The sequence below is a fragment of the Carassius carassius genome, chromosome 43 (assembly GCF_963082965.1).
Source record: "Carassius carassius chromosome 43, fCarCar2.1, whole genome shotgun sequence".
Lineage (NCBI taxonomy): Eukaryota > Metazoa > Chordata > Actinopteri > Cypriniformes > Cyprinidae > Carassius > Carassius carassius.
Genome location: NC_081797.1, coordinates 8,766,085 through 8,791,929, shown reverse-complemented (window position 1 = coordinate 8,791,929; position 25,845 = coordinate 8,766,085). Strand labels below are relative to the sequence as shown.

General features: G+C 38.5%; 1 protein-coding gene across 4 annotated transcripts; it reads left to right on the top strand.

The window, feature by feature from the left end:
* The first annotated feature begins 145 nt into the window (after window positions 1-145).
* ckap5 (cytoskeleton associated protein 5) lies at window positions 146-25,620 on the top strand. Of its 4 annotated transcripts, none has more exons than XM_059536584.1 (45): window positions 146-1,061; window positions 1,333-1,439; window positions 3,052-3,245; window positions 4,891-5,097; window positions 5,218-5,389; window positions 5,556-5,688; window positions 6,286-6,389; window positions 6,478-6,591; window positions 6,675-6,779; window positions 6,883-6,972; window positions 7,061-7,225; window positions 7,317-7,445; window positions 8,048-8,206; window positions 8,276-8,374; window positions 8,483-8,593; window positions 8,694-8,786; window positions 8,877-9,062; window positions 9,815-9,909; window positions 9,999-10,056; window positions 10,283-10,408; window positions 12,183-12,322; window positions 12,431-12,605; window positions 12,748-12,861; window positions 12,983-13,111; window positions 13,212-13,406; window positions 13,697-13,832; window positions 14,095-14,192; window positions 16,308-16,433; window positions 16,529-16,678; window positions 16,760-16,963; window positions 17,062-17,197; window positions 17,277-17,470; window positions 17,564-17,730; window positions 18,963-18,986; window positions 20,005-20,178; window positions 20,296-20,416; window positions 20,890-21,069; window positions 21,296-21,483; window positions 21,609-21,684; window positions 23,564-23,752; window positions 23,840-23,977; window positions 24,189-24,272; window positions 24,372-24,531; window positions 24,609-24,751; window positions 25,079-25,620. In XM_059536584.1, exons 2-45 carry the CDS (start codon window positions 1,383-1,385, stop codon window positions 25,292-25,294), a joined length of 6,054 nt encoding a protein of 2,017 aa, XP_059392567.1. In that variant the 5' UTR covers window positions 146-1,061; window positions 1,333-1,382; the 3' UTR covers window positions 25,295-25,620. The 4 variants fall into 4 exon arrangements, with proteins under 4 accessions (XP_059392567.1, XP_059392568.1, XP_059392569.1 ...); XM_059536585.1 differs by having other exon boundaries at window positions 13,212-13,410; window positions 13,701-13,832; XM_059536586.1 differs by lacking the exon at window positions 18,963-18,986.
* Window positions 25,621-25,845: the final 225 nt, after the last annotated feature.

Sequence of the window (25,845 nt, the reverse complement as noted above, 5' to 3'; positions counted from 1 at the left end):
CCTCCTCTCTCTCCCCGCCCTCGGAGGCGTTTCAAAGCTGGAGAGTAATGAGCAAATATTGGTCCCAGCTGATGAAGGTCGCCCTGGCTTCCCTCTCCAAAAGCAGGTAACTAAAATTTATATATTTACTTATAATCGGGAGAGATGGGAGAATATTACACGAAAGTCGTTTTAAGCTTTTTCCGCCTCGTTGTTGGTTGCTGCGTTGTATTTTTAGGGCCTCAGTTTTAGTGACGGACTGAATAATATGAAGCTGTTTTTATGTATGACAAACAATAGTGTTAGTCGGGATTTTCCTCTTATCGTCGCATATCATGCTGGATGAGAGGGCAAAGGTTAATTTTGACATTTCAAGCCTTGTGTTTATTGGGGAAAGCTGTGAAATTGCGATATTTGTTTGAATCTCGTGATGGTTTATGTTGTTGCAAGACTAACAGACAGTCAGCCAGGGCCGCGTATGTGCTAACAGCTAACCGGTATATTTAAATTTAGCCATATTTACACTTCGAAGCTAAATAAACCATACACAGAAATGGTTTTAAAAGGCTGTAAGGAATAGATTTTCTGTGTCCTGATTGAAGTAGGACCATATTTAAACGGGTTATCCTGCTAAAGGCGACGGACCGAGCGACAGCAGCTGCGGGTCACTAACGGCTCTGTTGCACCCCGATAGTGTTCTCACGTGTGATGCGCTGCAAAGCATTGTAGCGTTTTTAAAACCCTCACACTACTACATTTTATTATTTATGCTGCCAAGTCATTTAAACGGATGCTATTGCGTATAACTGTCCTGTATTATGTTTGTTTTGGGCGGGCTAAATTGGCAGCGTTTCTGCATGCATCATTCTTCAACACGTATCTTGTGCATATATTGTGTTTTCCTCACATAGACTAGGCTTTTGTGTTCAATGATTTACTTTTCGGCTAGGATCGATGTGTAATATGAAACCAGCCTCTTCTGGGAGATGCATTAGTGAATGTTGCTCTGCTTTGGCTGCAGATCTGGATGATGTGTGCGTTTGCTGTTAAGTGACTCAAGAATTTCTTCCCTCTGACTGGAGGTGGTTGTTTAAATGTATGTGGATGATGATCTTGCAAAGTTATTTTAACAAGCTGGTCAGCTTTCTCATTCCATCTTAATTACATTTGTTCTGAGTGCTTTAGATGTTTGTTTGCATGCATCAGATGAGCTCAAAGATGTCTAACATTAAACTCTAAAATTATGCATGTGGTCTTAACTTTTACATATTTAGGGCAGAAAGCTTTGATGAAGTGTAAAAATGAATAGACTTTTTGTTTGTTCTGCTTTGTATGTTATGCAAGCAACCAAAGTTTCCCCTTCTTTTGTTTAGTTGAATAGATAAGACAGACCAAAAACAGCCATGGGGGATGACAGTGAATGGATGAAGTTACCCATCGACCAGAAATGTGAACACAAGGTGAGTGATCCAGTCTACTTTTATATTTTGACCTGTCCAAAATCCCCTTATGGTGTAAGAAGACCAGTTTTTGTGGTTGTAGAAGTGAACTGTCAGCAATTCGCTCACCCTAGTTGTTGCCTTCATAGATAAATGCATGCAAACACTGAATTAAACTCAAGCTATGTCTTTGTCTATGTTGTCAGCAATCTCATTTACAAGTGAACAACCTCTTTGCCATATGGTTGTCACGACTCACAAAGTCATGCTAAGTCATTTTGCATCATTTACACCCAAAAACTAATTTTGAGGTTTTTAAATAAAAAGAAAGTGTCAGTTTTCAGTTATGTGGTTTCTGCGCCAAACCACTGCAAATGACACTCTTAAATAACCTTTAGATGTTTATTTGATAGAATTGAGTTTAAATGTAGTAATTAATGTAACACACTGTTCAAAACTAATGTTGTTAAAATAAATCTCTTATGCTCAAGTTTGCATTTTTTTAAGTAAAATTGTGAAGTTTATTTAAAATTAACTTAATATTTTTAACTTATTCCTTCTATGGTAATGCTGAAGTTTGAGACATAACAGTAACATTAAAAATGTTTTCCGTCACTATCAATTTAATGCGTCCTTGCTAAAGGTTTTTTTTTTTTTTTTTTCAACCTTTTGAACATGAAAATATAAAGGTAATTATTATTATTATTTTTTAATCTTATGTTTTCTATAGTTAACTTTTCTAAGTAGCTACTGGAGAATTTTCCTAAGGTGAATGTTATGTTAGCCGACAGGTTGTTTACATGTGACGTCTTCCAGCAATTTAAACTGATTGGACAATCGCATGATAGCTGATGCATTCCAGCCAGTTGTGTTGCTTCTTTCAACATACCCTCTGATTTTCATTCATTTTTATTCTTGCTGGAACTTGTAGTAAAGAGGCGGGACAATCGGGGGAGATGGTAGTGAATAGTGCTTCTGTTTGAATCATCTGGTTCAGATGACAGATTTTTAAATTGCTTGGTCACGCCACATTAAAGAAGTTGGTAACACTTCAGAATAATGGTCCATTAGTTAATGTTAGTTAATTTATTAATTACAATGAACAATACATTTATTACTGTATTTATTAATCTTTGTTAACATTAGTTAATGAAAATACAGTTATTCATTGTTAGTTCATGCTAATTGACAGTGCATTAACCAATGTTAACAAGCACAACTTTTGATTTAAATAATGCATTAGTAAATGTTGACATTAACATCAACTAAGATTAATAAATGCTATAGAAGGATTGTTCTTGCTTAGATCATGTTAACTAAAGTAGTTAACTAACATTAACTAATGGAACATTATTCTACAGTGTTACCAAGAAGTTTTGCTTTGAGTTTCTTGATAGAAATTGAGTTTAATAGCTGGTACTTTTATACACCTGAGTTTTTGCATATAAAGCACATTAACACTCAGGATGATAAGCATTTCATATACATAGTGACCTTGAGATTGTGTCCTGTATTATGAATAATGGTACTTAAACACATATCAGGCCCCAAAGAAAGTGAGTCAGTTAAATTAACTCACGAGCTCATTTATTTGGTTGTTCGTTGTCATGATTGATCTTCCGGTTTGCCTTAGATTTGGAAAGCGAGATTAAATGGATACGAGGAAGCATTGAAGCTCTTCCAGAAGATAGAAGATGAGAAGAGCCCAGAATGGGGCAAATACCTTGGACTTATCAAGAAATTTGTAACAGATTCAAATGCCGTAGCCCAACTCAAAGGACTGGAGGCAGCACTTGCTTTTATCGAGAATGCACACGTGGCTGGCAAGTAAGTAGTCCCATTTTGTCCCAAAATGCCAAGAAGCACCATAGAAGTAGTTTACGCAGCAGAAGTCTTTGAAAAAAAGTGATCGTCGCTTCAAGCGAGTTTCAAAAACCACAGATTTTGTCCTTGAAGGATTTAATGGCTGTGTTTTGCTTTTTCCTCCATCCCTGAACATCTCTTTGTTTCTGTCACCGGTTTTAAATAGGATACTGTTTTGTAAGAGCTTTTTGTTTACAACTGAGTTTTGGAACAAAGCAGAAATGTGAAACCTGGTCAAAGTCTATTTCTGGATTGAGTGAGAGTCATCAAGCAAAGCAGGTCTTGCTTTCTGAATGGGTTAAAGGTACTATGTTCCTATAAACATGGAAAGGTTTCTCATTTGCTAATTTTTCCATGAGGAACACTGCGATTTGCTTAAAAAAAGGCCTACATTTCTGCTGCTCTGTGCACTGCTTTCCATTTTTGAGTTGATGTCTTGATTGTGACTGTCTAAATATAGCCGGATTGAATCTGGTCAGTCTTTGCTAATGGTACAATAAACTCTTTTGTAGAGTATTGATTGTTTTAATTGAGCTTTGATAAAGGAACAATGTGAAACCAAGTAACTTGTTCTATGATGTTTTAATGTGATTTACTCTGTTTGCTTTGAATATTTTCTATTGAAGGAAAATAATTTTAGCTATCTGTGTTGTCTTCAGGTTGTTGCATTTAATGAGGAACATACTTGGCGCAATATAGAATTTAGTATAGAGCCTAGTATCTATAATGTCTTAAAGGGTTAGTTCAACCGAAAATGAAAATTAGCCTGGGTTTAACTCGCACTCAAAGCATCCTAGGTGTATGTGACTTTCTTCTTTCAGACGAATCCAGTCAGAGTTATATAAAAAATTGTCCTGGCCCCTCCAAGCCTTTCAATGGGGCTAAGCAGGTGTCTTTTTTTCAACAGTTCAGAAGACATGAAATAAACATGGCTCCGTTTGGTGAATAAAGGACTCCTGTAGTGAAATCCATGCATTTTTGTAAGAAATATCCATATTTCAAATGTAATAAACACCTTTTTCTCATTTCCGCTGACTGTTGTACACGGAAGACGTTCAGGCCGATGATATAGTAGGACGTATGCATCGTGCAGGAGCAAAGGAAATGGTTTTCTTGGTTTACCAGTCTCCTCTTGGCTTATATCGGAATCCTCTGACATTTCTTTACAAATCCTCGTTTTGTGTTTTTAAATCGTGAACAGAGTTTTGTCTCCGTATTTGTCACTATTCAAGCAACGTTGATGTCTTGCATCATCCGCCGGAACGGCTTCTGCGTATGACAGGCAGCGGAAGTGAGGGAAAAGGGTTTATGTTTGAAATATGGATATTTCTTACAAAAATGTATTGATTCACTACAGGAGTCCTTTATTATGTTTTATTATGGTTCATGCACTTTATTTCGTGTCTTCTGAACTGTTGACAATTGACACCCGCATTACCCCGTTGTAAAGCTTGGAGGGGCCAGGACAGTTTTTAATAAGTGATTGGATTCATCTGAAAGAAGTCACATACACCTAGGATGCTTTGAGGGTGTCTAAAACCCAGGCTAATTTTCATTATTGGGTGAACTAACCGTTTCATGGGATCTAATGGAGAGTCTTGTCTTACAGGACAGCAGGAGAAGTGGTTTCTGGTGTGGTCGGCAAAGTCTTCAACCAGCCCAAAGCGCGAGCCAAGGAGCTGGGAGCTGATATCTGTCTCATTTACATAGAGATTGAGAAAGCAGAGGTGGTCCAGGATGAGCTTATCAAAGGACTGGATAACAAGAACCCCAAGATTGTTGTCGCTTGCATTGAGACACTAAGGAAAGCACTTTGGTGAGTAGGCAATTTTTAAACCTGTTAACCATCAGACTGAAGGAAATGCATTAGTCAAATTGACACTTACTTGTTGTCACTTATTCAGTATGAAATACTTGTAAATTTGTTATTTTTCAGTGAATTTGGATCGAAGATCATAACTCTCAAGCCTGTTGTGAAAGTGTTGCAAAAATTGTTTGAGTCTCGAGAAAAGGCAGTTCGAGATGAGGCCAAATTGCTGGCGGTGGAGATCTATAGATGGATCCGTGATGCGCTGCGAACTCCCCTCCAGAATATTAACTCTGTACAGGTGATACTGCTTTTCTCCATTTTAAGTTTTCAAATACATAATGTGCCCATTTATAAATGCGCATTGAGATTCATATAGATTAGATCTTTTGAGTTGAGGCATTCATCTCTCCATGTTAATGGTGTATACAGGTTGTAATGTTACTTATTTGATCCTTTTCTTTCAGTTGAAAGAGTTGGAGGAAGAATGGGTAAAACTGCCAACTGCAGCTCCTAAGCAGACCAGGTTCTTGCGCTCTCAGCAGGACCTTAAGGCCAAGTTTGAACAACAGCAGGCTGCAGGAGGAGATGAGGCAGACGGTGAGAATACAGCTTCTGCACCAGTGCAAAAAGCAGTCAGTGGTTAAGATGGTAGTGAAAGTTCAGCATAAAATTTTAGCTATAATGAAGACAATATTGATAGTTATAATATTTTAAATGTCGTGTTTTTTTTTTTTTTAATCCTGTTTTTATAACTGACTGTCATGGTATGCCACAGTAATGAAGTACTGCCTTAGTAATTAATTAGTTTCCAGCACAAAGCCAGGAGGCTTTCTTTAACAACTGCGAGTAGCTGTCATTGAGTGTGTTCACTGCTGTGTGTGTGCACTTGGATGGGTTAAGTGCAGAGCACAAATTCTGGTTATGGGTAACCATACTTGGCCACACGTCACTTCAAAGTATTTGGCTGAGATGCAACTGTTTGAAAATCTGGAATCTTAGGGTGCAAAAAAAACCAAATATTGAGAAAATCACCTTTTTAAAGCTGTCCAAATGAAATCCTTAGCCATGCATATTTGGCTATTGCTACAAATATACCTGTGCTACTTAAGACTGGTTTCTTGCTTCAGGTTCATAGATGGATGGATAGATTTTTTTTTTTTAATTTAAAAACTTTAATTTAAATTCTGAATTTAGGAAACGATGATGATGAGGTTGACGCTGCTCCGGTGGATCCTTATGAGCTTTTGGAAGCCTTCGAGATCCTTTCTAAACTTCCTAAAGACTTCTATGAGAAAATTGTGAGTCAGAACAACATACCGCTGATCTGTTTAAATCATATTGGGTTTTGTCAGTTTCATTCCTGCATCATTTGCTTTCTCATTACAGGAAGCAAAAAAATGGCAGGAGAGGAAGGAAGCATTGGAGGCAGTGGAGGCTTTGACTAAGAACCCAAAACTAGAGAGCGGAGACTATGGGGACCTGGCTCGAGCATTAAAGAAGGTAACAGTCCTAGTTGGATTCTGGGTAATGGGATCTCCTGTGTGAGCAAGGCCATTAGAAAATGCGCCCATTTGTTGTTCTAGGTCATTGGGAAAGATGCCAATGTGATGCTAGTGGCCATGGCAGCCAAATGCTTGGCTGGACTGGCAACAGGATTGAGGAAAAAGTTTGGGACATATGCAGGTCATGTAAGTGCTCACCATGACGTAAAATGAACTCCACAGAAAAAACGTAAGCAAATCATGATGGTTGTTCAAAGTAAATAGAATATATATTTTTTTTTTTTTTAAGGTGGTGCCAACCATCTTGGAGAAGTTCAAGGAGAAGAAACCTCAGGTGGTTCAGGCCTTGCAGGAGGCCATTGATGCAGTCTTCCTTACTGTGAGTATTCAAAATGCATGGTGTCAATTGACATATTTTGAAATTTGATCAGTTATTTATAACCTGGAAAATGGCAATTGTATTGCAGACAACCTTGCAAAACATCAGTGAGGATGTTCTGGCAGTGATGGACAACAAGAACCCGTCCATCAAGCAACAGGCTTCACTGTTCCTCGCCAGAAGCTTCCGTCACTGCACCCCGAGCACGTTGCCAAAAAGCGTTCTGAAGCCCTTCTGTGCAGCGTTCCTCAAGGTACAGGTTCCTCACCAGCCAACGCACTGAAACACTTAATGAAACGTGTCTTCAGGTCTTGATATTGGTGGTCCCTCTTCACTCTGTGCAGCAAGTGAATGATTCTGCTCCGGAGGTTAGAGATGCTGCTTTTGAGGCTTTGGGGACAGCCTTGAAGGTAGTTGGGGAGAAAGCAGTTAACCCATTCCTGGCTGATGTTGACAAACTCAAGTTGGACAAGGTAAAAATGTTTAGTGTGTGTGCATTGTGATATTTAGGTTGCAGTTTGAGGCACATTAATGCTAATATAATACTGATAACTGATAAATTACATTACAAATTTATTTTAGTCTTAAAAAAACATTCACTTGAAGCATTTAAAATTTAGGTACACTATCTACAGTTGGATTTGCCAAAGTGTTTTTTTTTGTATGATTTTATTTAATTCAGTGACTTGTGTAAAAAATTTGAAAAATGGACATGCATATCCTATATTCTTTAATAGATTTATAGAATCTCTTGTACCGAGAGATTCGTTACATTTTAAATACAAATTATAGTTAAATTTGTAATATGAGGTGTAAGGTTTTAGATAATTCATTTGTATTTTAAATGATGGTCTTAAAAAAAAAAAAAAATGTTTTAATTGTTGTTCTGTTGTAACAGCAAAATAATTAGGTGTTTTTAATGTCAATAAAACAGTCAGCCTTTTTTTTTTTTTTGGAACCTTGTAAAATTTGACCCACACCTTTGTACTAACTGCAAATGTGTATCGAGGAAGTCAGCGAACAGACTGGGTGGAACTAGTGCAAAACTCTTCCTTCTCATTTCATGCATAAATAGATAAAAGAATGTGCTGATAAAGTGGAGCTTGTTGGAAAGAAAGGAGGAGGTGGTGGCGCTGGAGGAGAGAAGAAAGCGAAAGCTGCTGCAAAAGCACCTCCACCTGTTGAAGCACCTGCCAAACCATCTGGGCCTCCTAAGAAAGCTGCTCCTGCAAAGGTATAATCGGTCCTTTTGTTAAATCATTTATTTTTATGCAGAGCAAATTAATGTCTCATTTATAAACAGGCTGCAGGACCTCCCAAGAAGGGCAAACCTGCCTCTGCCCCAAGTGCAAAGTCCAAGAAAGCTTCAGAGACAAAGGAGATTGTTGAGACAGAATTATCGGTATGTCTGCAACTTTACATGGAGTTATTTAATATTTTATCGAACTTGACCAAAAGATGATAGTATAATGCAATACTGTAAGGTAATTGTTGTTAATGTGTTAATCAGCCTGAAGTTTGTGAGGAGAAGGCTGCTGCTGTGCTCCCAGCCTCCTGTATGCAGCTGCTGGACAGCGGTAACTGGAAGGAGAGACTTGCTAGCATGGAAGAGTTTCAGAGGGTGCCTGGATTTTGTGTCTCTACCTTTTGTGCCATTCCATCTTATTTGCAATGATTTAATCTTGAGGAACATGCTTTAAACTTGAATGTGTTCTGCTTAGGCTGTGGAGCAGATGGACAAATCTGAAATGCCGTGCCAGGCTTTAGTCAAGATGCTAGCTAAGAAACCTGGATGGAAAGAGACCAACTTTCAGGTAGTCCTCTTAACATCGTAGGGCTGTTCTTAATTCTCAGTGTTTGGCTTTTGATCTGGTGCTAGTTTCAAGTATCTTTTCCGTCTCCAGGTCATGCAGATGAAGCTTCACATTGTGGGTTTAATTGCACAAAAGGGATCATTCTCAAAGACATCAGCATTGGTGGTTCTGGATGGTCTGGTTGATAAGATTGGAGATGTGAAGTGTGGAAGTAATGCTAAAGAGGCTCTCACTGCGATTGGGGAGGCCTGTTCTCTGCCGTGGACTGCTGAGCAGGTTGGTATTTGTGGTGTAGGATTTTCTTCATTTTAAACTAGCAGGAAAATTCACAAATAATTAGATTTCTCTAATGTATTTTCTAATAATAATAGCAGTAATGGTACAAAAATAGACATTTAATATTGGATCCTTATTAAATTACTAAAATAGTTGTAATAAGTATAGTACATAATGCTTATTGTTCTACTTTAAAAGTAGTAATTGAAGTGTAAAAACGTGGTGTTGCTGTTGTATCATTGTTATAGACATTTTTAATACTTTTGTTGCTAATACCTAAAACTGTAGAATACCCAAGACATGTCATTCGTATAGTTTTTTTTGATGGGGACAAATGCAAAGCTCAATATGGCTGCTCAATCCCAGGAAGCCCCACCTTCTGAATGAAAGCGGTAATCGGTAAAGTCACTGCAGCTGCCGTTAGAAGTCCCCATTGTTATAGAAACAGTCAGTGCTCTGAGACGTTCTAGCCTGAGAAATAAGCATTTTGTCAGATTTCTTTGGTGATTTCAAATATGAAACTTAATCCTAAAGTTAGTGAACAGTTTTGGAATGTTTCCCCATTCAAAGAGATAGGAGCTGCACTTGGAAGCCAGAGATGCATTACAAAGATGGCCATGGAGTGACATGACTTGTCTTAATGAGACTTTGCTAATACTTAGTGGTTTATTTGATTATTAAACTTCACTATTAATGAATAATACAATTTGTATTACTATTTTAATTATTTGCCCTTGTTTCTTAATTGTCAGGTTGTCTCAATGGCTTTCACTCAGAAAAACCCTAAAAACCAAGCAGAGACTTTGAATTGGTTGGCCAATGCCATGAAGGAGTTTGGATTTGCAGGGTGAGCAGTGTATACCTGGGCTTTTTTTCCTTTCATGCAGTTAATCTTTTTCTCAATTATGACTCTCAATCTAATCCCCCTCAATCCAGAATAAATGTCAAGGCGTTCATCAGCAATGTCAAAACTGCTCTGGGTGCCACAAATCCTGTGAGTAGTTTTCTGATCATGGTTTCAGTATATGTAACCAAACATCTGTTGTGCACTTCAAGTGGATAGGCATGTTTATTGGTCCCTTTATGTGCAACATTTACTAGTGATGATCAATAAACATTATTTGCCTGGAATATAATTGCAATATCTTGACCTTTTTTCAAACTACACTGCAAATCCTGGTATAATTGTGTGTAATGAGCTGTGTTGGTGTTAACTTCAGGCTGTGAGGACATCAGCGATCACTCTGTTGGGAGTCATGTATCTGTACATGGGCGCTCCTCTTCGCATGTTCTTTGAAGACGAAAAACCAGCCCTCCTTTCACAAATTGATGCAGAGTTTGAAAAGGTAAATATACCCTTTTGAAAAACAGTATTTGAAAGTGGCTGTTTCAAATAGTTGACTTGACCATCAATAGGTTTTGGCTTTCATTGAAACCTGTTTTATGTACATAATAATTTGAACCACACCTGCTTATTTATTGTTTTAACTTATTATTTCTAGTCCCTCCCTACCTAGCTTATGTCTACATAATAGGGGTGTTTTTACGGCTTCATTGTCTGTAATGACAATGTTTTGTCCATTAGTTACACCTTGTTTATCAAAGCAGATTGTTTGCTAAGACAAAATCTTCATTTCACTCTACTGATGTATTTTAAACTGTATTTGAAACAGATTTCAAAAGGCATTTGTTGACTGATATTCTTTGATTTATTGTAAGTTAAATAACCAGGAACATAAACGAAAAACTGAGTAAAAGTAAACAAACTAAAACAAAGGTAAACAAAAGCAAGTAAATAAATCAGTAAATAAGAGAATAATAAAATAAAACGATAAGAAAAAACAATAGTAAAACAAACAAGTAAATAAGAGATGAAAGTGCAAAGAAGTTAAACAATTTGTTGTAAAATTTGTCATTAATGACTCACCCTCATGTCGTTCCAAACCCGTAAGACCCTTCTGAACACAGTTTAAGATATTTTAGATTTAGTCCGAGAGCTCTCAGTCCCTCCATTGAAACTGTATGTACGGTATACTGTCCATGTCCAGAAAGGTAATAAAAACATCATCAAAGTAGTCCATGTGACCTCAAAGGGTCGGTTAGAATTTGTTGAAGCATCGAAAATACATTTTGGTCTAAAAATAACAAATTACGACTTTATTCAGCATTGTCTTCTCTTCTGGGTATGTTGTGAGTGCGTTCACGATGCTGGGCACAAAACTGACCCTCTGATGTCACATGGACTACTTTGATATTTTTATTACCTTTCTGGACATGGACAGTATACTGTACGTACATTTTCAATGGAGGTACAAGAAGCTCTCGGACTAAATCTAAAATATCTTAAACTGTTCCGAAGATGAACGGGGGTCTCATGGGTTTGGAACGACATGAGGGTGTCATTGACTATTTTAATTTTGGGGTGAACTAACCCTTTAAGATCCCCTAAGGCCCCTTTCACACTGCACGTTGGTCCTGGAAAATTGATTCTAGGATCGATCCCGGTTTTGGGGAGGTGGTAATATTGCCGAATTCAGTCCCGGAATGAGTTCTGTTTGAACAAAAGCCAGACCCAATGCCGTAAAGGGTGTGTTGTAGTGATGGCGCATGTTATCGTGTGACTCTTACCATGTGTTTTGAAGGCAGATCAACGTTTGCGACAAATATATGTGCAAACTGTAATAAAGCAGAGATCGGGTAGTTTTCGATTTTGTACATTACACGACACAGTGTTGGGAATCGTTAGAAATTTTCCGGTTCTGCCTAACGGTTCTGGTTGCATTAAAATCAATAAACCGCTTTTAAGAAATTGTGGTGAGAAAAAAATGCACAATACTCAACTAATTAATGCTCAGTATGGTTTATTACTTACTGTAAGCTTAATTTAAAGGTTAGCTATGTCAAAATTCAACATGTACTACAGTATACTCATTTTAGGGTTCCATTTAAGTGAATTTTTTTTATCTATTTTACCTTCATTGAATGTAGTGTTGCTGGAAGGTAGTGAGTAATGCTAGTCCATCAATCAGCATGTGCTTTAAATGTTTTTTACGCTATCAATAACATTCAAGCCCCTTGAGGGCTAAGACACTTGTTAATTTCCCTCCTTTTCTTTACTAGATGCAGGGTCAGTCTCCTCCCGCCCCCATCCGTGGCACCAAAAAAGCAGGAGCAGAAGAGGAGGTAGACGCTGCTGAAGAAGTGGAGGTGGACGGTGGAGCCGGAGACATCATGGACTTGCTGCCCAGAACTGATATCAGGTCACTGTAACATTACTTAGTTATTTTCAAATGATACATTCATCAAGCAGATTTTAGATCCCAGCGCAAACAAACAGTTGAGATTAAGTGACTGATTCTCGTTCACAGTGATAAAATCACATCGGACATGGTGTCAAAGATCAGCGACAAGAACTGGAAGATAAGGAAGGAGGGGCTTGATGAGGTGGCAGCAGTCATTTCTGAGGCCAAATTCATCCAGGCCAACATCGGTGAGCTGCCGATGGCACTGAAGGGTCGTCTCAGTGATTCCAACAAACTACTGGTAATTCTAATTATTTTAATGTCTGAAATAAAATATTTGAATGTAGTTTAGTGTGTTTTGATGCTCCCCATTGCCATCCAGGCATTTCAGTTGTAGCATTCAATTAAAGGCATGGTTGTAATTGCAAAAAATGTGTTTGTAGGTCCAGCAGGCTCTCAATATTCTGCAGCAGATAGCCACTGCCATGGGTCCCTCTCTCAAGCAGCATGTCAAGAATCTGGGAATTCCAATTATTACGGTTCTTGGTGATAGCAAGGTATTAAACATTGATTGGAAGTGATTACACTTCTTGTGCTGCTTGTCTGGCTGTTGGCTGTTCAGATAACATTCCGCTAGAGTGTAAATTGTTTCTAATTTGCTTGAAATTTGACTTTCAGTCCAACGTCCGTGCTGCTGCCTTGTCAACGCTGAACGTATGGGTGGAGCAGACTGGAATGAAGGAGTGGCTTGAAGGAGAGGACCTATCAGAAGAGCTCAAGAAGGAAAACCCCTTCCTCAGACAGGAAGTATGGCACATGTGGTTTACCCTGTATGACTGGCATTTAAAACAACTCAATCTAAGTGTTTTTATTTTAATAAAGTTAATAATAAAATAAAATTCTGTAGATGTTGGGCTGGCTTGCTGAGAAGCTGCCCACACTGCGTACGGTGCCCGCAGACCTTATGCTGTGCGTGCCTCACCTGTACGCCTGCCTGGAGGACCGCAGCGGCGATGTGCGCAAAAAAGCTCAGGATGCGCTTCCCACCTTCATGATGCACCTGGGCTATGAGAAGATGAGCAAGGCTGCCGGCAAACTAAAGGCAAGTAGGCGAAGTGGTGAACTCTCCGCAGCCATTACTCCAGTTTCAGAGATCATTCTGATATTCTGATTTGCTGCTTAGTTGTATTGCTTAATATTTTTGTAGAGTCAGTTAGATATAAATTTTAAAAACATTAAAAATGTCTTTACCGTCACTTTTTGATCCTTTAATGCATCCTGAATAAAAGTATGATTTTGTTCAATGTTAATTTAGATGGTTAATAAGAGCAAAACACATGGATAAACTTTTAACTATAGACTAACGTTAGTCTCACTCTTGTCTTTCTGCAGCCAGCCTCAAAGGACCAGGTGGTCGGCATGCTGGAGAAGGCCAGGGCAGTGATGCCAGCCAAGCCTGCAGCTCCTGCCAAAGCTGCAGCTTCCAAACCTCCCGCCTCCAGCGCCCCAGCTGCCAAACCAGCCCCAGGTTTGTGCACTTTCCCTTTAATCACAACTAACATGACCACCACTTACTGCCTGGTTTATTGAACAAGTGTATATTTGCATATTTGATAATCAAACATATGCACACCAAAAGATCACCCACCTTTTTTTTATTGCTTTTTTTTTCTGTCCCTTTTCTTGGGGGTAATGGAGTCTTTTTAAAAGAATTTATATCCTTTTATTTTATTATCTATTTATTTTTTTATTAAAGATGCTGGACTCAACTTGAACTTTTTATTTTACAGCTCCAGCCAGGAACCAAAGTCCCTTTGAAGATTTCAGTGAACCTGAACCCAAACCAGACACTAAGAAAGCTAAACCAGCAGGTCCTGCAGCTAAAAAGGTGTGACACATTTCAGTGTTTCTGCTTTGCCTGTTTTGGGTAGGGAGTTGCTGCTCATGAAAGATTTAAAACCTTTTCTCAAACTGTGACTGAAACATCGGGGGCCATATTCACAAAACATCTTACCGCTAAGAGTTCTCCTAAATGGCATTAAACATTTTTAGCTAGGAGTTTTCTCTTAAAACCAATTCACAAAGCTGCGGAGACAAATTTTACAAAGGAATAGAGAGAAGTCTTAAGCTAAGAGTAAGGGTGGGGTTGACCTGGTTGCTGTGGATGATGTCAGCATGCTTACTAACTATGATCACCTTAGATTGGCTGATAGTCTCTGTCAGAGATTTATTCATAGAAATATTGTAGCGCACGCTGTTGCCATATAAAGGTTTAAAAATGATGTTGGCACATTTTTACTGGTTAATGAAAACAAGGATATTATCAAAGGTAATTTTTGGATAGCCTGCAAAACCAAAGGTGATAGGACATTATCATCAAATGTTTCTAAAATGTTTGTTCAGAAGCAGATTGCAGGCAACAGCCACTTTAGGATAGTTTGTGGCTTGTTCTTAGTGACTTAGGAGTCCTCTTCACGACTCCTAACCTTTCACAGATTTAAGAGCTAGTTTTAGTATTAAAACTCTGTGAAATTCTCTTTATATTCAAATTAAAATATTTAGGAGTCCTAAATTTAGGGCAGACCCGAGTAATGACTTATTTTTAGCCTTAAGATGTTTTGTGAATATGGGCACAGGTCTGTAATACACAAGGGACTGTTCATTCGAAGACTAAAAAAAGAAAGTGTCTACTGAATGTGACCTTAGGTTTTGGTCTATTTCTCCATGCAAGTAAAAAGAGTCTGAGGATGAATCGGATTCTATGTTTTGTTTTAAATAAATGTTGTTCTCTAAAGTGTCTTTTTTTTTTTTGTTTTTTTTTTTTTTTTATTGAACGTAACCGACACTTAGGCTAGGCGGCACTAGGCAGGCATAATGAAATGTGCAAAAAGGCTAGGGCCATTACAAATTTATTGGACAGGGAAACAAGTCGATCAACATTTTCGGGGTCCAGAGCAGAGCGTTTTTTTTTTTCACTATGTTCAGCTGTTGAGAAGACGCGCTCTGACCACACTGATGTCCCAGGGACCCTCAGGTACAGCTGCACAAGGTGGGGGTATTACTGCCAATCTTCCACCACAAAAGCTGGTCGCTGTAAGCTAGCAATGGTCCTTTTCATAACTAAGAATCTCCTGTAACTAGATGCGCAAATGAGATTAATTTGCGTCTACCGTGCCGCGAGACCTCCAGACCTGCGTAAACGCGTCTTTACATTGAATTAACATTGAAATCATTCGCGCCAGGCGCTCTATTCGCGTTTGGTGTGAACGCAGCATAAGAGGTCGCTTTCGACGTCAATGGGTCTTATAGGCGCGTAAAATTGCTGGTGTTTTCTGTCTAGCTTTCGCAAGGCATACTGTACTTTCAGAATTCTTTATTTTCTTTTTCTGCTTGTTTGTGAATTTTCTTACATGTATATTTTTTAATGGTTTAATTTTAAAATTAATAGTGTACATATATGGTTAAAATCGATTCCCTATTTTCATTTTCACTTTTTTTTTTTTTTTTGGTTGGTCCAATCGATTGTGCAATTGATTTTCGAACTAAAAGTGACAGCACTAGTAAGGACCTTGGTAAAGTCTTGTTTTTTTTTTTTGTTTTTTTTTTAAGACTTTATTCAACAATTCTTCTCCAGATCTCGTCTTTCGTTATTATCAAGAGTACTTCTGCACATAAACGACACATTCGCATGGTGCTGCTGATGAACATCTCTAAAATGGCAGAATACATGATTTGGAGGAGCAGGATTGTTAAAGTCTTTATTTTTGTTGATTTTGAGCACAAAGTATTCTCATGATTTATGACTCTGATTTAAATTTGGTGTTAATATTGTAAGCGTTACAACCCCACATGAGCAAATGAATATACATTTAGCTAAAGGATTCATAATTTTAAACCTGTTTACCAAACTGAGGCATTACTATCAAAGATCTTGTTGACATGAAGTAACAACTTGTTTCTAAATTTTTATTCCGTGTAACAATTGTTTTCCTGACCCTTTTAGGGTGTTGTGGGTAAGAAACCTCCAGTTAAGGCTGGTGCAAAAGATGAGGAGGACAAATCTGGCCCCATCTTCATCCTCGTTCCCAATGGCAAAGAGCAGAGGATCAAGGAAGAGAAGGCATTGAAGGTGAGCAGCATTTGAACTGTTCTCATGAACATTTGCCAGCGCTGTTGAGTATCACAAATTAGGCTTTTTTTTCTCATGCATGTTTTACTCTTCAGATTCTCAAGTGGAACTTCATCACTCCTCGTGATGAGTATGTGGAGCAGCTGAAGACACAAATGTCCACATGTCTGCCCAAGTGGCTGCAAGATGAACTTTTCCACTTTGACTTTCAACGCCATGTAAAAGCTATTGGAGCCATGATCGAGGTGAGTCATCTAGTAATTGGCGAGTCAAATCATATCAATCTACACTAGACCTATAACTTATCTTTTAACTGTATTTTCCAGCACATGGAGGCCGAGTGTGAGGCTGTGATTGGCTGTCTAGATCTGATATTAAAGTGGTTCACATTGCGATTCTTTGACACAAACACCAGTGTGCTGATGAAAGCCCTGGAATTCCTAAAGCTGCTCTTCACCATGCTGAGCAGGAAGAACTACCAGCTCAATGACTATGAGGCCTCATCTTTCATTCCCTACCTGATCCTCAAGGTGGGCTTTTATCCATCCAAACAACTTAATAACATGCATCTAATTTGTTGAAACCCACCGCCTAACATGGAGCTTTTTGGTTTCTTGTCCTTGCTCAGGTTGGCGAGTCAAAGGATGTGGTGCGTAAAGATGTCAGAGCTATTCTGACAATTCTGTGTAAAGTCTATGCGGCCAGTAAAGTCTTCCCTTTCCTTATGGAAGGGACCAAATCAAAGAACTCCAAGCAGAGATGTGGTAATTGCACATGGATTTGGTTTCTCAAACACAATTCTTTACAGTGGAAAGTGTTTATGGTGACTGTTTCTGTCTTCAGAATGTCTTGAAGAGCTCGGCTGCCTGATTGAGAACTTTGGTATGAATGTTTGCCAGCCAACTCCAGCCAAGGCACTTAAAGAAATTGCCGTTCACATCGGAGACCGTGACACCACAGTCCGCAATGCTGCGCTCAATACAGTCGTTGCCGCCTACAACGCCTGTGGAGACCAAGTCTTTAAACTCATTGGCAATGTAAAAGACTAATTACCCTCAAACTTGAATGTTTCACCTTTTGATTTCTTATGTCATGCTGAACTCAACTTTGAACATTTTATTATTGTCAAGCTGTCTGAGAAAGAAATGAGCATGCTGGAGGAGAGAATCAAACGTTCGGCCAAGAAGACACCTGCAGCATCAGCCAAACAGGAGCGACCTCAGAGAGAGCATCCCACCAATCCCAATTCTACTTTCTTGCGCAAGCCTGCTCAAGAGGAAGTGCCCAACAAACTCAGGTTTGTACTGTTTATGCACTCTTAAATGATGGTTTGAAATCCAAGGGATATTATACGGGAATTCCTGGTCCATGTGTAATACTTTCTATATGCACATAGTCTCATTCTGTCTCGTTCTATCTTCAGGGCTCGCAAAATCGCTAGCCCGACATCCTTGGACTATTGGGTTTTCTAATCGGGCTACCAAAATTCATCACCGTCTTGAATCGTGATCTAAAATTATTTTCTTGATTTGTGATTAGGGTTGAAACTAGGGGTGCACAATATATATCGCCGATGATTAATGTGCATCTCATCAAAACCGGTTCTCTAATCAGCGGTAAATACCATCAGGTGCGTGATTTCACATAGAGCAGCTGTTACTACATGGAGCCGTTGTTAACTGTCAAGCTGCGCAAATCCAAGCTAATAATGATTGTGGATTTGCGCAGCTTGCAGTTGATCGTTTGCATTTGTTTTTAAGTCTTGCCAATTCAAACGTTTAAGCATTTTAAAACATTCAAGTAGGGCTGTGACGGTGGGTGATTTTTACCACCACGGTAGTCATGGACCAACAACCGCCGGTGGCGCGGTGTTGAGAGAAAAAAAAAATAATTATATATATTAATGTATAAATATTTTAGTGTAGTTGTTTAACGAAGGTGTTTTTTTTTTTTTTTTTTTTTTTTTTTTCTCTCTTCAGTTTAACACATTCCAAATAATTAACGTAGGGGCGGGGATGGCCACCCCACTCACAACTGCTGCTTCTGTCACTTTTTCTCATGACAAGAAGTGAATTTATTCAGTCGCAGAATTTAGTTTTTTTTTTTTTTTTACTTTTTGATTTCATAAAGAAATATGCAGCATTTTGTCTGAAATAATAAATGGACAACTTTTTCATTTATAATGTCTTCTCATTGTGTCAAAAATATATAAATTGTAAGAAAATTGTACAGTGTAATCTGTATCATGTATTTTATCTCATCGAAAGTTGAGTGAATCATTACATCCCTATTTGCTAGTTTTTGCTGATTTGTCTGCAGTAAAGTTCAGCTTATTTTTTTATTTTTTTTATTATTGCTAGTTTAATTTTAGGCTACCAAAATCTGAAGAATGCCTGCCTGAAGGGCTATTAGGGATTTGAGTATTTTGCGAGCCCTGCTCTGGTGTCATTGCATGTTATTTCTAAACCTTAAGTCTTTCTCTTCTCCTCTTACTATTCCTTTCTTTTCTTCGCTGCCCTCCATGGACAGAATAATGTATCGCACTTACAGGATGTAAGTACTGCCGTACAGCTGTAGCCACTGCTCACAAGGCACCTGACATCCTGGAGGTCTAGAGATCACAAAAAAAAACTGGACTGAAATATTAGGGAGATTATTAGATCATATTTATGACTGATATAGCCAAATATTTTTCTGCCTCATATTGATATCCATATGTGTTTGCTCAATTTATTTTTGTTTTTTCTTTTTTTCAGTATAAATGTTTACAAGTAAAGCATGTTTCCACGGTTTGATAAAATGAACACAGAAATTTTAATTATGATCTAAGATGCTTATGAAATATGTATACATGCTAGAATTCAAGTTTTTCTTCTTTCTTTTGCACCATAAATGCACCAAGGCTTTGATCAAAAACTCATTGAAATCCACAGTATTTTACAATACTATGAAAATTTAAAAATAAAAGTTTTTTTTTTTTCTTTTTTTTTTTTTACATTTTTATTCTTGTGATTGCAAAACTGAAGATTTAGCAGCCTTTTTTCAGGATTCTTTTGAAATATAATTTTTTTTTTTAATTTAAGATTAGGAAATTCTTGGGATTTTTATTGTTAGTTTATTCAGTAAGGATGCATTAAAATAAAGTATCAAATAAAAAATCTTATTGACCCCAAATTTTTTAACTTGATTGTGTGATTCTTTACTTGTGCAAAATTTTCGATAAAAGCTATGCCATTTAGCAAACATTTGAGTGAGGGCAAACTTCACAAAATAACCAATTTAACTACTATGTGTACGTAGATTTTTATTTTTTAACTGATGTTTATTGTATTCTCCCCTACTTGAGACAAATTAAAAGCACATTTCAAATGTTAATATTCATTGTTGCAAATTTTTCTATTGCAACGAAAATCATAAGTGGATTAACACTTTGATCCTTTCAGTTTGGCTGGTATGGAATAAAAAATTTTGGCCACTTTTATTCATGTTGTGGGGATATATATATATATATATATATATATATATGGCATAAAAATGCAGCAGAAGTGACCCCTTCCTCCATTTTCAACAGTCAAGCTCGGGCGCAGAACGCTCACTTGGAGCAGTCGGCTCCGTCTATCCCAAAGGAGTTTCAGCTGGATCTGGAGGTGTTCGAGAACAACCACACATGTGCCAGCGACATCCCTGACCTGGTGCAGCACAAACTGGATGAAGTTCTGGAGCCGGTCATGATTCCGGAGCGCAAGTAAGAGTCTAGCACTGTTTTGTTTCTGGTAAAAGTATTACGTCAAAATATTTTGGCTTCTGAAATGCTAAAGTGTATAGTGTTTTTTTTTTTTTTTTTTTTTTGTGTTGTTTTTAGGATGCGTCCGGTCTCTCCTCATTTTGATGACATTCACAACAGCAGTGCCTCCACCATCAACTTTGTCATCTCTCAGGTGGCCAGTGGGGACATTAACACCAGTATCCAAGCCTTGGCACAGGTGGGTGTCAAACTTGCACTATTTGGATTTTTACATCTCTTTTTAATAAAGAAATTACCGTATATTCCGGACTATAAGTCACACTTTTTTTTTTCATAGTTTGGCTGGTCCTGCGACTTATAGTCAGGTGTGACTTATTTATCAAAATTAATTTGACGTGAACCAAGAGAAATGAACTAAGAGAAATGAACCAAGAGAATACATTACCGACTACATCCGCGAGAGGGCGCTATATACTGCTCAGTGTTCCTGTAGTCTACACTGAAATCATAGTGCCCTCTCGTGGCTGTAGACTGTAATGTTTTCTCTTGGTTCTAAATAAATGCGACTTATAGTCCAGTGCGACTTTTTTCCTCGTCATGACGTATTTTTGGACTGATGCGACTTATAGTCCGAAAAATACGGTGATAATTTTTTCACAGTAATTTCCACTTTCAAGAAGACATTTCCCTGTGGTTTTTTTTTTTCTGCAGATTGATGAGGTCCTGAGGCAGGCGGACAAAGCGGAAGCCATGTCTGGACACATCGACCAGTTCCTCATCGCCACCTTCATGCAGCTGCGGCTCATTTATAACACGCACATGGCCGACGATCGGCTGGACAAGAAGGACATCTTCAAACTCTACAGCTGCATCATAGGAAACATGCTTTCTGTGAGTCCTGCTTTACTTTTAGTTTGGAAACAGCGCTTTTGTTTCAGCATAGAGGATTCCAGGAAGTTAAGGCCTAATTTCTGAACACATCTAGTATTGTATTGCCAGAGACAAACAGCTTTTGTTTGCATTAAATAGTTTATGCTTTAAAATGCATGGTGTGTCTGCAGAGCAAACAAAAGTCATCGTTCTTTGGCGTGCTGAGTCACTGTGTCCCCATTTACAGCTGTTCTCAATTGAGAGTCTGGCACGGGAGGCCTCCATGGGCGTCCTGAAGGACCTGATGCACGGTCTGATCACGCTGATGTTGGACTCCAGAGTGGAGGACATCGAGGACGGACAGCAGCTCATTCGCTCTGTCAACCTGCTCGTGGTTCGAGTGCTAGAGAAATCTGACCAGACCAACATCCTGAGGTTAGCAGTGCTGGGCTGCAAGTCCTCTACAGGAAACTTTTTGTTTACCGTTCTGTGTACATTTGGCTGACACTGCAGACTGACTGTAATCGATGCTTGTAGGTTAAAGGTTGTTTTCTTTCCAGTGCTTTGCTGGTGCTGCTGCAGGACAGTCTTATCAGCACTGCTGGCTCCCCCATGTTCTCTGAACTTGTCATGAAGGTATGACTGGTGCCCTTTGTAGGCGTATATGCATGTTGGCATTTGAACGTCATATTGCAAGCAGAACTCTTTGTATCTTTTGTTTTGTAGCCTGTAGGATTTGTTACTTTCCACAATTCAATGGAATCATGATGGATAAAATTATTTACATGGCTGTTACGTATTACTCACCCAGAAGTCATGGCAATTAAGTTGTTTTTGGTATTTTTGAATTTGAATCCTCAAATGAAACTGAATGCACTTAATTCCACCCACACACCCGGAAAGGTAATTTTAAAGGTAGAGAATATAATTTAACATGAACACGTTTTAATTTGAACCGCATGCACTGATGAATCATGGGCAATAATGCGTTCACATAATGTCAGTTATGTTAATTGCATTTTCTTTTTTCTGACTGGTAAACACCGTTAAATGGTTAGTTCATCGAAAAATCATAATTATGTTATTAATAACTCACCCTCATGTCATTCTAAACCAGTGAGACCTTTTATTTTTGGAACACAGTTTAAGATATTTTAGATTTAGTCCGAGAGCTCTGTCCCTCCATTGAAGCTGTGTGTACGGTATACTGTCCATGTCCAGAAAGGTAAGAAAAACATCAAAGTAGTCCATGTGACATCAGAGGGTCAGTTAGAATTTTTTGAAGCATCGAAAATACATTTTGGTCCAAAAATAGCAAAAACTACGACTTTATTCAGCATTGTCTTCTCTTCCGTGTCTGTTTTGTGAGAGAGTTCAAAACAAAGCAGTTTGTGATATCCGGTTCGCGAACGAATCATTCGATTTAACCGGATCTTTTTTTAATCCATTCACCAAATCGAACGGAATCGTTTGAAACTGTTCGTGTCTCCAATACACATTAATCCACAAATGACTTAAGCTGTTAACTTTTTTTAATGTGGCTGACAATCAGAGTTCAAACAAACAAATATCCCGGAGTAATGCATGCACTCAAACAGTACACTGACTGAACTGCTGTGAAGAGAGAACTGAAGATTAACTCCGAGCCTATTCAGTCCAGTGTCCAGGTCAGTTTTATTGTAAACTCAAACTATTAAAAATCACTCAAAATAATTAAAATATGAATATTATAGGAGGGGGAAAAAACTAAATTATTTGCCAGCTGAAAAAAACAAACGGACTGCAATTAAAAAAGACTTGCAGTGAGGAGAACATAAGAAATTTGCATATGTTGTCTAAAGTACTCAAATGAATAAAACACTGCATGTTCTTTACTCTGTAAATTAAAAATATATTTAATATACTAAGTGATTTATTCAAGCAGTAAGAGATTTCCTCTCTTGTTTGATTAACATGAATGACTGACTGTAGGAATATTAGACTGCTATCACTTTAAGAGCTAAGACATAAATTAGTGTTTGAGGATACTTGCAAAGATGGGCATTTTGACAAATACAAGTGTCTATTTAACCGATCAAGGTCTATAAAGCAGCAAAAATAAATACTCATGTTCTATGAGCACCTTGTCCGTGTGCCTCTCTGAAAGTGTTTCTGAAACATTTAGCTACATGCGCGTGCTGTCTGAGAGACCAAGTTCTCTTTCACTGCTGATTGAGTTACAACAGCTTAAAATCACTTGTTTAAACTAAATGCTTAAAAAGGGTGTACAATGTTTTCATGACTGCACAGCAAGATCACGATAGTCCAAAATCTCTTGATTTTGACATTCCTACTGGTATAATTCCCATCCCTAATATACTTGATACTAAAATGCTAAATGATAAAAATAAACCAAAAAAAAAAAAACCTTCCTAATCCTGTTCCAACGTAACATTCAATATAAATCAGGCACTTTTTATTCAAGTATGACTTAATTTTTTCCTCTTTAAATAACACCTGTCTCTGTCTTATGCAGTGTCTATGGAGAATGATCCGTTTCCTGCCACAGACCATCAACAGTATTAATCTGGACCGCATCCTGCTGGATGTGCACAACTTCATGAAGGTTTTCCCTAAAGAGAAGCTCAAACAGTTGAAGAGTGACGTTCCCCACCGGACGCTGAAGACGCTTCTGCACACGCTCTGCAGGCTCACCGGTGCCAAGGTACATATTTAAGACCTTTTAATAGAGCCTTAAAGTTTTTCATGAAACTTGCTTTATGAAAGGAATCTGTAAATGTCCCTCTCATAGATATTAGATCACATGTCCATGATTGAGAATCGCAATGAGTCGGAACTGGAGGCGCATCTGAGACGGGTGGTCAAGCATTCAGCAAACCTCTCCGGACTCAAGTCTGACAAGAGCACAGAGAAGGGCGCCCTCAGATCAGTATGTCCTGCTGGGTCTCAACTGAAACCGTCATCTTGATTATACTTTGAAAAATTGTAGTGGCCGATCTGGGGTATGTTTCCCAAAAGATCTATGGTCGCAAGCTCCATCGTTACCAATAGAGTTCATTGGAACTAATGACCATAGTTAGCTAACAATGATTTTGGGAAATGCACCCCTGGTTTCTTAAACTGCATTTTGATTTGGATAGGATGACAAAGTGATCAAGGCCAAGGTGAGCGACATCCTTTCTGAGATCTTCAAAAAGATTGGCTCCAAGGAGAACACTAAAGAGGTAACAACAGTTTGTGAAGACTTCCAATTTTTGCGAAATCGGCAGACTTTTTTGTGGTTCTCAATTCAATACTACATCAGCGTGTGTGTTGTTTCTCAGGGTCTGACAGAGCTGTACGAATACAAGCAGAAGTACTCTGACGCAGACCTCGAGCCCTTTTTGAGGAACACGTCCCAGTTTTTCCAGAGTTATGTGGAGCGAGGACTTCGCATGATTGAGTCGGAGCGTGAAGGAAAAGGCAGAATTCAGACCTCCACAGGTGAGTTGCACCAACTTTCATAAAACATCTTTTTGTTTTGTTGTCTTGATTTTAGCATACTAAGGTTTCTGTTTCAGTAATCCCTCAGCACGGCACAGACTCGTATTTGCCGAGCTCTAGCGCTGTACCCGTCAGCAGTAATGGAGAAGATCTGAACGCCGCCGCCTACTACGAGAGACTGAAGATCTTACGGCAACGACGTGGACTTGAGAACTCAACGGTGCGTCTCATTAAAACCCCAGTCAAGACACAATTGACAAGTCATTGAATCACTTCATTTCAATATTGTTGCATAGACTTGGATCATGAAGCTGTTACATGAAAATAAACTGGTCAACACAATATTACGTGTTTGACGCCCAGCTTTTTATGATCCTTTTATCTTTAACAACTAATTTTTATGATTTTATTACAAATTGTTTAACTTTTTTCTTATATTAATAAAAAGTTAAAGTATTAATACATCTGAAATCAGCAAGATAGGCTCATTTAACCATTTATTTACAGTATATATAAATGAGTTGTGAATTTGCATCTTCTCATGCAGCCAGAGGAAGACCGCCCTCCACTCAGCTCCCTGAGACCATCGGTGGCGTCCTCCACAGACATGCTCCACAGCAAACTGTCCCAGCTGAAGGAGTCCCGCGAGCACTTCCAGCAGGAGCAGTCGCACTCCCGCAGCCCCACCCGTTCCTCCTCCCCCGCCTCCAACCTCGACGATCTCAAAAAGAGGCTGGAGAGGATAAAGAGCAACCGCCAGTAGATCGGCGCCTCGCCTCATTCTATGCTAACGCACTAGATAGTCAGCAGACTTCCCCAAACTCCACCATCCCAGCGTTTTTCAGGGTAAACGCATGCATAGTTTACGGTTATGTGAAGTAGGATAAAAAAATAAATAACTCTGTCTGTCTAAATTGTATAATAAGTAAACATTTTCTGTATGTTAGTATTGTGCAGTTGTTTTTGTACATACAGTGGCTAACCACACCAGGCTTTTGTTATTTTAGGGTTTTCAATGTACAGTTTTCCTGTGCAGAATGCTGTAATGTGTAACTGACGCTTGTTTATTATTTTTTTAAATAGACATTTTAGAGAAATCTAAATTAATGTCGCTTTTACTTGGTCTCAACTTCAATCCATTCAACACTGTTTACCATTTTTTTGCGGTTTTCTTTCGTCTGTTCCAAGCATCTCTGAAGCTTTCATAACTTTTGAAGAATTGAGTTCTTTCTTTTAAGGATCATGGCATGAAGTACTGGATCTTTCTTTTCATGTAAATAAAGTTTGCATTACTAAAGGCTGTTAATTCCATTT